Genomic DNA, 12,189 nt, shown 5'->3' on the forward strand with positions numbered 1-12,189 from the left:
ATTATTTCCTGCCCAATGAATCAATGGGCACTTTGGCACTCAGACCAATGCCAAGCCATACCCCTCTGCTGGAACATTCACAGTGGGACAGCAGTGGACAAACAGTTCAGTGATGGTTTGGAATATGGAAGCTGGGATATTGTTTGAAGTATATTTGAAAATTTTTGTGAATACTTACATTTTGTGTGTTTTAAGGAAGGGAAAATATGTAGTTGATTTTGGACTATGTAAACAGTGGGGTTTTCTTCAGTTTGAGAATCTTTTTGTGCAGCAAATATTATGCTTAAATAGTATGTGAGCATGTGAAAGTTTCCCACTTAAGTAGGAATGTTTTCTTGGTTAGCATACACTGTTGAATGAAACCAACCACTGCTTAGTGAAGTTTCATATCTAAACAAAGTCTGCTGACTGGATGGATTTGAAGATCATAATTATAATGTGTTCTTTCAGGTGATAGCAGTAACTAAAATTTATGTTTTTACTTCATGGAGGTAATTTTGCACTGGGAAAATCAGAACATGCTTACATACTTGTCTGTGCCTACATGGTCGTGTTACTCTGGTAAATGCTACAAAATACTGCTTTGAACAAAAATGATTTGACATTTTTATTTCTCTTTTTTTTTTTTAGCTAAAGCTCCAAACAAGCCTATTCAAGTAGTCTATGTACCTTCTCATTTGTTTCATATGTTATTTGAATTATTCAAGGTAGGTTGCACTAGTTAATATTTGGGAGGGTTTTGTGACCCTATTAGTATTGAAATTGTGATTCCTTTCAGTTACAGCTCTTAAATATTATTTCAGTTTTCCTTTCTTAAGCTTATTCTTAAGTTTCAAACACTCTTCACCTGTTTAAAAGCCAGACTTAAGCCCCTCTCTTATGACCTTGTGTACTTAAAAACTGCCTGGTTTCCCAGTTCTTCTGTTATGTTTTTGTAGCTTTTTTAGATTAAGTTAGAACACTCATGACAGCCTAAGTTTGCAGTGATGGAATATTCATAACCTTGCAGTTTTTATGAGCTTGGTTCTTTATTGCATATTTGAGGACTGGGATCAGTGATCCTAACCTATTTGAGGTTAGGGTCAGTGTCTTTATTCTGAAAACAGGCCCTGTATCTTTGAATAGTGTTAGATGATGTGCTTTGTTTTGGTTTTGTGTTTTCTGAATAATTGGAACAAGAGTGCAAATGGAACATGTGAGAGCTGTTATATCATTTGAAAGAAGAGAGGAGGCCTGTAGGTGGTTCAGCTGAACACGAGAAATTGAGAGGAAAACTTGTATTTGGCCAGAGAGAAACTTTTTCAAAGTACTGGTTTTTGGGGTTTGCTTTCTGAAATTTGTCAGCTTTGTTCATTTAAGTCTTCTCCCATTTTGCCATTTGTAACATTAGTTTTGGAGCAGATGAGAATTTGTATGGTACATGTGAGTGTGTTTTTGGTCCAAGTCATAAAACAGGCTGAAGCCAGTAAGCTGTAGCTGTAAAGAACTGAGACTGGCAGTGAAAACTCTTGCTAACATGAACTCAGATTGGCAGATGATGACTCATATGTGACCCAGACTGAGAAAATCAAAGCTAGCTTTCTGTGAGGAATGTCACAGTTGGTGTGGTACATCATGGAGGTCAAGGATGTTCTCATTCTATGGATGTATTTACTTGATTTCACACAGGACAAAAAAAAAGTCTTGCTAGTCTTGCTTTCTTTTCTCTGACTGTATCAAATAAGTACAAGTTATGTATAACAAGTTGTAAAGTAAAAATTTAACCAAGCAATTAATTGACTTCATGGCACTTAAATTTGTGTTAAATACAGACTTTTCTACCTTGTACACAACTGTAAGACGGAGTGGAAGAGTAGATGCTACAAAATAAATTCAAGTTCTATCTTGTCAGAAAAATCTTATGTTGAAGTTAGAATCAAAGGGACTGTGTTTTCTTTTATCCTCAGAATTCAATGAGAGCTACAGTGGAATTGCATGAAGGTAAGAAAGAAGCCTATCCATCGATCAAAACCTTAGTCACTTTGGGGAAAGAAGATCTATCTATTAAGGTAAATGTCTAAAAACAACACACATTGCAAACCTGCTAGGTTTAGAGTAGAAAGACTTTTAATTTGAAAAAGCAAATTAATTACTGTATCATCTGTTTCATATTCATTAGAACAGAATATTTTCGGTTGGGAGGGACCTACAAGGAGCATCTTGTCCAACTGCCTGACCACCTCAGGGCTGACCAGTGTCAAAGCACGTTTGTTAGGGGCAGTGTCCAAATGCTTCTCGGTCTCTGACAGACTTGGGCCATTGTCATCTCTCCAGGAAACCTGTTCTGCTCTTTCAGTGCCCCTCCCATACAGAAATGCTTCCTGATGTCCACTCTGAACCTCCACTGATGTTGCAGCTTTGAACTGTTCCCACATGTCCCATCACTGGATCCAGGGAGATCAGATCAGCACCTCCTCCCTCCCAGTTCCCCTCCTCAGGAAGCTGTAGACCATGGCAAGGTCACTCCCAGCCCACTTTTCTCCAAACCAGACAGCCCCAAAGTCCCTAACTGCTCCTTTAGTTAATTTTTAAAGTAATTTAGATAATGCTTCTTGATTTGTGGGTTTTTTTCAGAACCTCATGTTTAAAACTCTTTAATTTTCATTCCTTAGATAAGTGACCAAGGTGGAGGTGTACCTCTAAGAAAAATAGACAGATTGTTTAACTACATGTACTCAACAGCACCCAGGCCCAGTCTGGAGCCCTCAAGGGCTGTGCCTTTGGTAAGCAATTGCAATATGTATTTAAATGTCCCTTTGCAATACTCTGATTTTATATTTCCCTTCACTGCAATCTGCTGGATCAGGTTTTCCATTGAGGAAATGCTTTATCATTAGCAAATCTTTCCAGGTAGAACAGAAGAAAATTAATTCTGTTATCATCACTTAGTCTACAGAATAGAAAATTACTTTGCTTTGTCTTAACATTACATTCTTGGAAACATGCATAAAAAATCTGCACAAGCACAGTATTTTCACAGGTTAATGGGCAGCATCATTAGTGCAGTATTACAGAGCAGGTGAATGACCTAATGAGCTCCTCTTTGATGTATAAATTACTCTTAATCTAAGTTTCCTATCATAAACAGATTAAAAAGCTGGGCCATGCTGCTCAGCACTTGCGAAGCACCTTCTGGCAGTGCACAAGCTTGTACTAAGTCTTGAATTGAAGATGATTTTTGTCTAAGTTGTGGACTGTAAAAACACCTCAAAAACCATTCCTGATCCTGCATGCAGTATGAACATATTTGGTATATTCCTATTTAATTGGAAAAACCTTATGTGATACTCCTTTCTGAGATGCATCAGTGCCACGTTTCATGTAAAAAATACTTACCCTTTGTTTCTTTTAGGCAGGCAAATTATTTCATTGTTGAATGAGTAGATTCTTTTAGCAAGCATGATGTAAAAAAAATCTTAAAATACTATTTTTAAATTGTTTTATTAAATTGCATATTGGCTCATTGTGATAAAAATTGTATAGCTACTGTTCCATTTGACTGGTTTCAGGAAGTGGATTAATAGGGATACTGTATTTTGCCTCGTCTCATCTCTGTTGCTTCTGATGCAATCCTTTATCTCTAAGCCTGTCGAGAAGTTGATTCTCTAAGAAACTTTCTTTCCCTGCTTAGGAGCATTCTCATCTAGCAGGTTCCTATGTAGTTGGGTTTTTATCTCCCCTACGGATACTTCTGTCCTTCAAGTACCTTCAGATGAGTAATGGGGCAGGGAATGGAATCACAGGAGCGTTAAGAATGGAAATGAGCTCCCAGGATTGAGTCCAGCCTTTGACAAGCACCACCGTGTGAATTAACAAGCACCACCAAGTGCCATGTCCAGTTGTTTCCTGAATGCTTCCAGAGATTGTGACTGACTCCAGTACTTCCCTGGCCAGCCAGTTTCAATGCTTGACGCCAATTGTTTCCTGAATGCTTCCAGAGATGGTGACTGACTCCAGTACTTCCCTGGCCAGCCAGTTTCAATGCTTGACGATTCAGTGAAGAAATTCTTCCTGATGTCCAACCTGAACATCCCTGGCATAGCTTGGGGCTGTTCCCTCTTGTCCACGTGACTATTTTGGATATAAAATATTTAACAGTAAACTGAGGGTAAAATCAGTTCAGAGTGACTCAGAGGTAATAAGTTTCCTCTTAGCTTATGAGCAGAAAGTCTTTATGGTGCTGCCTTGGTCCACAGTGGGTACCATTGTGGCATGGCAGTGCATTGCACTGGGTTTTACCCTTTGCACTGTGGGAGGTGCTAAACCCAGTCCTGTGTCTGCATTGCCTTGGTACTGATCCTTTACAGCTCCTACCTCTACAGCACATCTCATTCTTATATTTCAGACTTCTGCTTTTTCATAGAAAATCATCTTGAATGTGGTGAGAGGCAACAGGCCTTAATTCAAATACAAGCTTTTTTCTGTCACAAATGGTAGACTCTCTCTTGATGCATAATCTGCCTTTGTTCTGTCTCACTTTTGATCAGCAATTTACCCTATCAGTCTACAAGGATTTCCTGAAACTCGTTCTCAAGATAAACTTATACCTTGATTACCAGTTGTATTCACTATTAAACTGTCTCTTCCTTTGTAGCTCTGATTGTAAAATGTGTTCATCTTAGGACTGACACTATTCTTTTTTCTTTTTTCAGTGCATCTTTAGCAATGAGTTGCTATATTTACTTCCTCATCTTCAAAACTGCTTACTTTGATTCTGTGGCATTTATATTTGGTCTTCTGTATCCCATTTTCAGGCTTTATTTTCCTTTCCCAGTCTATGCCACTGTAGTCAAACCTACAAAGGAATTCCCCTCTCTTGTGAGTCTGGCAGCTTTTGCCCTGTGAGTCTGACCAATGCCTGCACAAGACTGAAAGTTGAGAAAAGCTGTTCAGCTCTGTTATTTATATGTGTGTGCAGAAAGAAAAAAGTCATAAACTGTGAGTCTGTGCCAAATCTTGCCACTAACAGGAACAAGGACTTAGCAGTGAGGTCTGACATGTTGTGTTATGGCCCAGATCCAGTTATAAAAACAATTATGCAGTGCTTTGTATGTCAGTCTGGAAATAAAAATCCTTCAGCAGAAAGGTTCTACGTAACTCCTCTTTGATGTCCATAATGGAGGGAGTCTCTTTAGTGCCAAAGACCAAACCACTAAAAAATTTGAGTGCAGCAGAAGGTTGGTAGTGTGTATTGTATATATAAAACATTACCTTGCCTTAGGTAATGTTTTAAGCTAAGCTGGTGTGAAGTGTAAACAGACATATTTTTCTATTCCAGCATTTTTCCCCGTTGTTATATGATCCCCTGTCTAGTTTATGAAGCATTCATGGAATTGGGCAGTGGAAGAGAGGTATCCTTCTGTTGATTGGGGAAAATTTTTGCTCCCTGTCATTGCAAATGTTGTTTAAATCCTGTTGAGAAACCTTGTTACCATGGCAGCATTCAGATTCTAGTGGGTTTTAGGTTCATCTGCACTGCACATAGAGTACAGATTAAAACACATGGTCATGTTTAATGATAGTAGGTTTTCTTAGGGAATTTAATGGTTCTCCTTCTGACAGCATTTGTTTATAGTAAGAGAAACATGGCTTAAATTAGTTTTAATTTAAATCTGTTGATGCTAGTAACACAGAAATGTAACAATTTCCTTTTCGGTTAATGCATACCATAACATTTAATGATAAATTTGCTCTAAGGAGTTTTCCTTTCTCAAGGCAGATGTGCCATCAGGGACTGTTCTGTCCTCTAGGTCAAGCACAGATCTATGTAATGAACACCTCTTGTTAATTGTCTTTTGTGAAATAGACCCTTTGCAAGGCCAGGATTTAACAAGGTACTCATCTGGGGTCTGTTGTCCCTGTAGCTGTTGTAAGTTGCCTGGTTTGGACAGCACCCTAAAGGCAGTGCACAGAGAGGCTGACAGGACATGTGTGAAAGAGGGCTGTATGAAATAATGATGTGGGCTAGCACAGAGCGTAAAGGAACAGGAGACAAACAGAAGTTGGCTTTAAGGAGGGGTAGTTCTGGAGTGAGGAAAGTGTTTTCAGTATTGTTTGATACTGCCCTTTACTTGAGCTGGTCCTTGGGGTATGGACTGTCCACAAGTTGCCTTTTGGTCTCTGTGCTTTGTAATTTATGTAATGTATTTATTATCCAGTCTCCAGAGAAGGAAGTCAGCTTTTGACTTTTTTTTAGTTCTTTCTAAGACAGCCAAATCAATTTTTTAGAGGTTAAAAAAGAAATCTCTGAAGTTTCAAGGCCAGGTGTTTGAAAGTCATGCATATGTCTCTAATGGGAGACGAAATTTCTCTTTGAGAAATTTAAAACATGATGTTGGGAAAAGTGCAGCTAAACAACTGTTTTAACTCTGTTAATAGACAGTAATAGCTATTATAGTCAGTGTGAAAAGAGCATATTTGGCATTTCTGTTTATCATTTTGCTCAGAAGAACTGAGTGAGCAACTGCCAACCAATTTAATACTAAATTTAGAATGCTGTAAAAACGGCCAAAAGATGTTGTAGTAGATGACAGCAAGAGAATTAAACCAATTTAATACTAAATTTAGAATTCTGTAAAAACAAGACAAAAACGGCCAAAAGATGTTGTAGTAGATGACAGCAAGAGAATTCGTGATGGACACTTCAGTACAAGTTCTTTATTGTTCACTTTTCCCTCAAGGGATTTCCTATGAAGTGATACCACATATTAGCTGTATGTAATGGTTGCAAATCCTTCTTCTTAGCATTCTCTTTTTTGTATAATTTCAGACCTTGTTTATAAAATTTCAGGGCATGTTTATCACTTTGTCAGGTTGCTTTTGTAGAAATATTACTGTGGAATGAATTTATTGGTTTTCTGAAAGCGTCAAGTGTCTGTTTTTTCTCGTAGTCCACCCATACTACCTTGCCTTGTGTATGTTTGGGTTTTTTTCCCCAAATGCTTGTGTGTTTGGAATAGTTCCTTTATTGCACTGGATTGTCCAGAAAAATTCAGGTGGGATTTGGATGCATAACCAACCACAGTGGTTCTCAGCACACAGCCAGTCGTCTGAAAGAGTCATGTGCTGGGCAAAATCTTACTCCCTGGCTCCAGTGAGAAAGACTTGGGGGGTTTTCTAACAGCTTTTCTGACAAGGGAGGGTCGGAAGAGGTGCCTTGTGATTGATCTTGTTGCAGGCATGGTTATGAATATTAGTTTTGTCAATTTAAAATCTAAACTTTGTACCCATCAAGTCCATTATGCTTTGAAAATTGTGTGGACTGTATTGCGTCTCAGTCCTCAGGAGATGATTGAGTGCTGTGGAATGCTGATCTTTTGTTAAACAGAGCGGATCATTTGCCTTGTGTTAGTCTGAGTGTTCCTCTGCAAGACTCCGCTGATCTCTGTGGCACTGTAGCATCAGCAGTCCCTTAATAGTGTGACCTAGGTGAAGTAGACAAGAGTTGTCTCTGGCTTTCTTCTGTAGTCTCCTAAGTGTGGATACATTTGAGAGAATGATTGCAAGCTTGGGGGAGAAAAAATATGCTGTCAAAACTCTGATTTTTTCCAAAGAAAGAACACAGTGGTCAGCAATGGTCCTCACAGTGAGGAAGGTGTGTAGGGCATTGGTTTGCTTTGCTGGTGGCCAGCAGCATGTCTGGGATGCTGCCTCTGAGAAAGTGCAAATGGACAAGGGACTTGTAGCAAAGGACTCAGCCCTTTTTGTACTAAAATCTAACGCACGGGAGAAAAGGAGTTTGCTCCAAAGGCTGAATATGGATTTAGAGCATAAGCTGAGAAAGGAAAGCTTCAAAAAGGATTTGATACAAATCTAATATTTAGGTGTCCTCTCATTTCTAAATTAATGCAGAGATCTGTTGCATTTTTTTAACTTAATGTTTTTCCTTTTGTTCTTTTGTTTTTGCAGGCTGGGTTTGGCTATGGATTGCCAATTTCTCGTCTGTATGCGAGGTACTTTCAAGGTGACCTTAAACTCTACTCAATGGAAGGCGTGGGTTCAGATGCTGTTATTTATTTGAAGGTATGAATATCACCCTTTTATAAACTAGTAATGCAGTGCAAGTTGTTTGTAGCAGGTTCTTTTCACTCTTCAGCTTGTTTTCAAATTTCTTTTTGCCATCTTTGACACTTTGACCTAAATCAGTTGCATAAAATCCTAAACCCCAAATTATATATGTTAATCTGGCACTAACACTAGTTAGTTTGCTTTGATTTTTTTTTCAGTCCCTGTGTTGGATTGTTTTGTTAATCTGTCATAAGTGGTGAATCTTCCAAGAACTGTGATAAGAGATAATTTTGGTTAATGCTAATCTGTCTTAAGTGGTGAATCTTCCAAGAACTGTGATAAGAGATAATTTTGGTTAATGCTTTTTGATTCTAAGTTTTGGCCGCAATAGAAATGATAAGGCTATTGGCCAACTCCTGACTAGTAAATATGGTCTTTTTTATGCAGTTCTTGATGCAATAGACTGTATTGATCCTGTTGTCATTTTTGGGACAGCCCAGGCTACTCAGGGGCTAAAGGTTGACACTGGTAGAATTCCATGAGGGAGTTTAAAAGCACAGAGTGTATAGCTTGTGTAGGTTGTTGGCTTTGCACTGTCACTGTGTCCTGCTGTATATAGCAAGTGACTTGTGGACTCCTCTGCTTCTGATGGGTTTGATCCTCTGCAAGTGTGTGGGGAGGAAAAGGGTCTGGCCTTTCTCAGAGGAAAGGTGGCCCAGGGCACTGAGCTGGGTCAGCCCCCACGGGTCAGTGTGCTGCAGAGCCCCAGTGCACTGGGGAGGGCAGGTGCCAGAGTAGCTGTCTGCTTTATGTCAGTGACAAATCTCACTGAAATGTTTCTGACCAAAAATGTTTTTTCTTGCCATCTGTGTGGACACCACTCCCTGGAAAGAAGGGGGAAGTATTTTTCAGTGCTATTATTTTCTTTAAACTTTGACTGGGGTTTTGATTATCACTAGAGCTACTAGTCACAGCTCAAGTATTTTCAGAGTAGTGCTCTGACATGTAACACGGGGATAACTGTGACACTTGTTGGGTGCAGAAGCTGTAACTGTAGAACTCCCAGAGTATCACCTTGCTCTGTACCTCCAGTGATAGCTAACCATTGCTTTTGTTTTCCCCTAGGCCCTTTCAAGTGAATCATTTGAAAGACTTCCTGTTTTTAATAAGTCAGCATGGCGGCACTACAAGACCACACCTGAAGCAGATGACTGGAGCAATCCTAGCAGTGAACCAAGGGATGCTTCTAAATACAAAGCTAATCGATAATTTGCCACCTTTTGTCTCTGTTGGAGATGACCTCTGCATTCAGTATAAAGTCTCTGCTTTGTTCCAAAATCCTTCAAACCACAGTAGCTAATTACTTCCAAACAAAGACCTAATCAGGGCATTGAAAAATACTAAGAACAAAGTGATGATTGGGACTTAAAGGAAGGCACTGAGCACGTTTGGTATGTGAATCCTGTGTACTTCACCAGAATATGCTTGGTTGCTTCAGTCATGCGTTGACAAAAGCGTTCGCACTGTGATGGCACTTAGGAACACAGTGTTGTAACAAAAAGATACTATTGCAATTCTTATTGCAATGTAAGGATTGGTAAGATGTGCAGAGCCCCTAAGTGGTGAATGGTATCTTGCACAGCAATATGGTGTGAGAGAAAAATTCTAACATAGTTAAATGTGTGCTTCATGCAGCATTTGTATTGCACAGTGTCACCCCCAAGAGAAAATCCTTTGAGCTCTTCAGATCTTATCTCTAGTGAGTTTATAAATTCATAGTTCTAAAAAGGGTTGTGCAGCTTTAAACTGATGCTTTCTCCAAATTCCCAAAGCCATTTGTTATGTGCATACAAAAGTCGTGTTGTTATAAGACAGTAGGACTTCCACTTCTTGGTATGCAACTTAATGATTTTCTTGACACTGAAATGCATTTCTGTGCATTTTTCCTTGTTTTCAGGAAAGCTCCTAAGTAGTTAGATCATCTCTTCATACAAGAAATTCTGTCAATACAGGGGCAGGGGGTAATTCAAGTTTCTATTTGCTTGCCATTTTAGGGGAATTGGGGAGGGGAGAGAAATGCTGAGAGGCCAGACAGCCAGTCACACAAATGAATTTGCCTTAAGAGTGTTGGTTGCTGAAACCTGATTAGTTTAAAACCTGTAAATAGTTTGCAAAGTTATTTATACATTCAATGTCTGACTACAGTCTGGTAACCTGAATTTGTAGTGTATATAAAGATGTTGTACACCAGCTTTTGGAACATGTCATTGGTCTAAGTACATGAAACTGGAAATACAGTAGAAATGGGAGGGACAAAATGTGGCCAGTACCTGGTTTAAGTTTAAAAATATCAAAGATTATAAAAATGCAAGTATTTTCCCCTTAAATTTATCGTAAGGGTCATTGCTGACTATTAGAAAACTGTTCCTCACAAAGTCTTTGCCAAATGCTGTTTCTGATACTATGGCCTTTCATAAAAACCTGTGAAATTTAGAAGCTCTGGTGATACATTAGCTGTGGCAATAAAGGAGATGAGTTGTAAGCAGCTCTGATGCACCCTCAATTTCTCTTAGGTGTTTTGATATTTTTTTGGGAAGATAATAATAGAGATTTTAGCATGGAAAAATTAAACTTGTTTACTAAAATTGTGGGGGAACTGTCCCTTTTGTCCTCCCAGTATTTATTTTTATAAAAAACTGATTTATTAGGGAAATGCTGAGAAATTCCTAGGTATTTTAAAAAAAAGAATCTTAGCTTGACTTTACAATAGTACTTTGCACTTCATAGCACATCTCACTGAAGGATTATAAAGTGCTTTGAGCAATAAACTCCATAGAGCCCCATTTCTGAGCAGTGGAAGTTCTTGCCTTGCCTGCGCAGTGATTCCTGAACGTGTGTGAGCAGTGGGTGAGCTCACAGGGCTCCGGCTCCCGTGGCTCTTCCCGCACACAGGGACTGGGGTCAGGCCCGTGGGAGCGCCGGCTCCTTGTCTCCTTGTCTCCACGGGCTGCTGCCCTTCCCTGCGGATCAGGTGGCAGCAGGGCAGCTGCTGAAGGCTCTCCCCGCTGTCAGCTGGGCGGTGCTGCCCTCAGAGCCCCTCAGAGCCCCCTCTGCCCGAGGCAGGGAGAGGAGGGGCTGGGGGTTCCTTCCCGTTCCCAGATCCCAAACCGGACTTGTTTGGCCTGGCCAGAGGGTGTGGCACGTGTGGCCTCCAGAGCAGCAGCTTCCCAGCGCTGCTGCGGAGAAGGCAGGTTGTTATTCCAGCAATACAGCTGTGGTGAAACCAGGGGAATGGTTTGACTGAAACACTGGTTGCAAGTTACATCTACTAAAATTTACTCAGTTATCTTCTGCCCCCACCTGTAACTTCGTACCATTTTTTAAGTCATTTCAAGTTGCATATGTTTTATAGTAATTGCAGAGGAGATTTTGCTTCAAGGTAGAAACCTGTGATGAAACTAATGTTTCCTCGGTTGCGTGTGGTCAGTCCTTTATCGAACATTACCCAAAACATTCCAAGGAATAAGGTAGTCTGCATAAGAAAGTAGAGTTTCAGCTTTTGTTAGAAATTGCGTTTTGTAGTAGTAAATCCTGACCTGGTACTTGTTTTTGGCTGTCTCCTTATATCTGATGAGGAGAGGAAACAGAAAGCAAAGGAAGGACTTGTTTTCATGAAGTGCATGTAGGCCATGGGATATAAACCATGGAAACTGTGAACAAAAGCTGAAGTTACTGTGGAGGACATTGTGCTGTGTTAGTGATGTCACTTCTTGATCCACAAAACCAACTGGCTGCTTGCAGGACAGGAGTGCTCCAGTACTTAAAAATTGAACTCCCCTGAAATGACACCCATTTCCAAGAAGCCTGAGCCTGTACCAACACCTCAAAACAGCAGGCTGGAGCACAAGGAGTTAATTTTCTTTCCATTCCCCAAGGTCTTTGTGGGGGCACTACAATGAACACCAGAGAGAACTTTTCTTCTCTCCAACCTTGTCCGGGCAGCCTGTGCTTTAGTGGCAATCCCAGGTGTGCCATCATTTGTTCCACACTCATTGTCCTTATGCCATGTTTCTGCATAGGGTATTAGTCTGAAAACTGTTCTAGGAAACAGCAACAGCAGACCTTCAGTTAGGAGAGGGTTTT

General features: G+C 40.0%; 1 protein-coding gene across 1 annotated transcript in view; it reads left to right on the plus strand.

The window, feature by feature from the left end:
• The window catches only part of PDK3 (pyruvate dehydrogenase kinase 3), a 50,236-nt gene extending 39,347 nt beyond the window's left edge, over positions 1-10,889 (plus strand). The window contains exons 7-11 of the mRNA XM_041399718.1: positions 631-707; positions 1,947-2,048; positions 2,652-2,762; positions 7,948-8,061; positions 9,172-10,889. Of these exons, the coding sequence (XP_041255652.1) occupies positions 631-707; positions 1,947-2,048; positions 2,652-2,762; positions 7,948-8,061; positions 9,172-9,315 (548 nt within the window). The 3' untranslated portion in view covers positions 9,316-10,889. The remainder of the gene's footprint in view (positions 1-630; positions 708-1,946; positions 2,049-2,651; positions 2,763-7,947; positions 8,062-9,171) is intronic.
• The last annotated feature ends 1,300 nt before the right edge of the window (positions 10,890-12,189 follow it).

Source organism: Onychostruthus taczanowskii, unplaced genomic scaffold (genome assembly GCF_017590055.1).
Source record: "Onychostruthus taczanowskii isolate IOZ18803 unplaced genomic scaffold, ASM1759005v1 scaffold17, whole genome shotgun sequence".
Lineage (NCBI taxonomy): Eukaryota > Metazoa > Chordata > Aves > Passeriformes > Passeridae > Onychostruthus > Onychostruthus taczanowskii.